The sequence below is a fragment of the Hipposideros armiger genome, unplaced genomic scaffold, assembly GCF_001890085.2.
Source record: "Hipposideros armiger isolate ML-2016 unplaced genomic scaffold, ASM189008v1 scaffold_140, whole genome shotgun sequence".
Classification (NCBI taxonomy): domain Eukaryota; kingdom Metazoa; phylum Chordata; class Mammalia; order Chiroptera; family Hipposideridae; genus Hipposideros; species Hipposideros armiger.
The window spans coordinates 2,676,532-2,679,894 of NW_017731490.1; the positions used below are offsets into that span (position 1 = coordinate 2,676,532).

General features: G+C 35.6%; 1 protein-coding gene across 1 annotated transcript in view; it reads right to left on the bottom strand.

Moving 5' to 3' along the window:
• VWA8 (von Willebrand factor A domain containing 8) overlaps positions 1 to 3,363 on the bottom strand; it is a 315,962-nt gene that overhangs the window by 157,625 nt on the left and 154,974 nt on the right. The window contains 1 exon segment of the mRNA XM_019650364.1: positions 178 to 205. Coding sequence (XP_019505909.1) covers positions 178 to 205 — 28 coding nt within the window.

The following is a 3,363-nucleotide window of genomic DNA, read 5'->3' on the forward strand; positions in this document are numbered from 1 at the left end:
CTACTTGGAATACGAAGTTCAGACTTTAGTGCTATAGTACACTTCTGAGCCTTCTACCCAAATGCAAATTCTACCACAGTTTATTAAAGTTATAGAATGTGTATCTGCCTCTTCCACATCTTCACACAATGGAATACTACTCTGCCATAGGAACAGATGAAATACTGCCTTTGCGACAACAGGGCTGGATCTTGAGATTATGATGCTAAGTGAAGTAAGTCAGACAGAAAAAGTTGAGAACCATATGACTTCATTCATTTGTGGGATATAAAGCTGAAAGCAACAAATGAACGAGACAAACAAACAAATGAAAACTCACAGACAACAGTTTAGTGGTTACCAGAGCGTAAGGGGGGGCACAGAAGAGGGTAAAGGGGGTCAAATATATGGTAATGGAAAGAGAACTGACTCTGGGTGGTGAGCACACAATGCAATGTATAGATGATGTATTACAGAACTGTACACTTGAAACTTACATAATTTTACTAACCAATTCCACCCAATTAGTTTAATAAAGATTAAAAAAATGCGTATCTATTAGAAAAAAAAACACATGGAAATCACAAAGCAAACTTCAGATATAACTGAAATTTTTTTTTTGCTTTAGCAAAACATATTTAATAAAAATCAGTTCATTTTTTAGAGAGGCAATAGTGGGGTGGTGGAAAAACGACTTTGGAGTCAGACCAGTCAGGATAATTGATGATTATCATCAATTATTAGCCATATGATCTTCGGTAAGCAATAAGACCCACCCAGGAGGCTCGTTGACAGAACACTTGGAAAGCATCTAGCACAGTAGACGGCAAAAAGAAAGGGTGTATTTAAATGTCAGCTTTAACTATTTATTGTTATAGTTATTGCTGCTCTTATGACTAAAAGTTACTTGCCTGTCTAACCTCTACTTGACCTTCAAGTTTTTAGAATAGACAGTATTTACTGGAAATCCCTTCCTTGACCCTTTTTAGACCAGGGTAGGTGGCCTTGCTGTCTGGTCCCCCTGAGCCCTGGGTCTCCCCCTATCTCAGCCCTTAACACACTACACTGTTGTTGCTTATTTCAACACCTATCTTTCTACACCATACACCATATCTACCTTGATCTACCTTGTCCCTCATCCTGTCCCCAGCAACTAATGGATGTCTGGCTCACAGTATGAATTTAATAAATATTTATTGAATAAATGAATGCATAATGAAGTGAACAAAATTGCTAAAAGTAAAAAAGTCAACATTATAGCTCACAGTGCAACATACAGTATACAAACTATCAAATTTATTAAATCATGGGACCCTTTTTTTTTTTTTAACCAAGAATCTGGAACTACAGAACCCACTTTTGTAAATGTTGAGTTTGACTGACACTGACTCTCTTAAAGGTAAGGAATCTTCCTTATTCAGTTCTAAGTGTGTTTTAGGAAGTACAGTCATGTTGAGAAGTACCCTTGGGGTAGGTTAGTCGAGGACTGAGGGGAAATATTTTTATGTCCATCACAGGCTCCAGCTGAGTTGAAATTCACTTCTTATTGTAGCAGGTAACTTCTGCATCCGAGTCCTCACTTACCAGGGCTTGAGCAGCTACTCTGGAAATACAACTACTGACATTTACCATTTCTAGGAAACTTGCCCTATTTGCACCATGCTTGAAAGGCTTCTCCCTCTTACCTGACCAAATGGTGACTGACTTTCTTAGTTAAGTCCCTGGGGGTCTGCCATATTGCCATTCCTGACCCCTACTCCAAGCTCCCAGGACCTGCTGTTTCCTCTGGCCCTAGCACTATACTTTACAAAGAACTTAACATTATTCCTCAATCTTCATTAAAATTCAAACTAAAGCATGCCTAAAATAAAGCCTTGGGAGATGTTAAGGAAAGTGACAATTTATTGGAGCTCATCAACTTTTAGTATGAATAAAATGTCTCTTATGCAATATGATGATATATAGTCATATGTTCATTTTCTGTAGTTCTGAGTCTTATAAGTTTATTGTAGGACATACTTTATGCTATCTTCTACTAAAAATTAATGTTTAGAGTTTAAAAAAATCAAGAACAGGGCTTAATTAATCTTACTTAATTCGCTGTTCATATTTCAGCAATACAGAAGGGTGTGAGTGAGGAAAAAAAAATGTGTTCACACAGGTTTTTATATCAAGATAGTGAATTTCTCACTTCAGTTGTCACATATTTAATGGGCACCAACACGACACCTTCCAGACCAAAACAGAAAAAGAAACTCTTGCACCACTGGGTAGAAAGGAAACTCTGTTATTATCATCTTAACCATAGTGCCTTATAGCAGATTAAGAACAGGAAATTCAAGTGGAATTCCAACTCTAAAAAGGCAAATGAAATTGCCCTACAACACTTGAATTCTGATAGCATATACCTTGTCAAATTAGATTTCTGAAAAGACTTCTGTGCCAGAAATAAAAAAAACATAAATTTGAGTGAACAAGAACCAATCAGATGATTTTCCAAAAGGAATACAAACAAAGACAAATACAAATGGGAATCATGGATTTCAGTGGAGCAGTCTATGAAAAACAGGAATTAATAGGATTAAAACTGGGATTGTTCTCTTCAGGCTATTGATCCTTTTGTCTTACGAGTATATAGGAAAAGAAAAACAAAGACTAATAAAAATACATAAAATAAAAATGAATTTTAAAAAGTGGGTTGGCTTATATTTCAGTAAGTTTCTTTGATTATGTAAGAGTAGAAAACAATCCGCTACCTTCTGCCTAGTACTTAATCCAGGAAGAAAGATTGTTTTTCAGATATCCTATAATACTATAAACTTCAATTTAGTAAGTGGTCAGGTGACTGCTGTTGTCGCAGGTGGCATATGAATTGGCTCTTAAAGACTGATTCTTTTTCAGAGTATATGATTAAAATTATTGCTCTGTATTTATGAGCAGCTTGGGTCAAAAGAAATTAATTCTCCACACAAACAAGCAATGACCCTAGGAGAACATTTTATTTGCTACAATTTCAATTCTATTATGATTTGTTCCTCTCAAGAACAGCTTTGAAATACAAGCTTATAAAAGTTTAAATAGAGTCAACAATTTCAACATTACTGGGAGAAGAAAAGTTAAAACACATCTAGTCACATTTCTTCAGTCTAAGGTTTAATAAAGAGATGGCTTTCCAGTACATAACGGTTCGCGGTAATGCTTGAGGAATTAATTAGACTGTTCTGCTAACTGCTGACATTTACGTTATCACCAATTGTTCTCACTTCTTACAATCTTACAAACTAAAGCTGTCTATCAATTAAAGCCTATATAGATAAAGGGGCTATTTAAAGAAATATGGTGCTAAACTCCAGTCTTCTTTAAAGTCTCTGACTTTAACTTTGT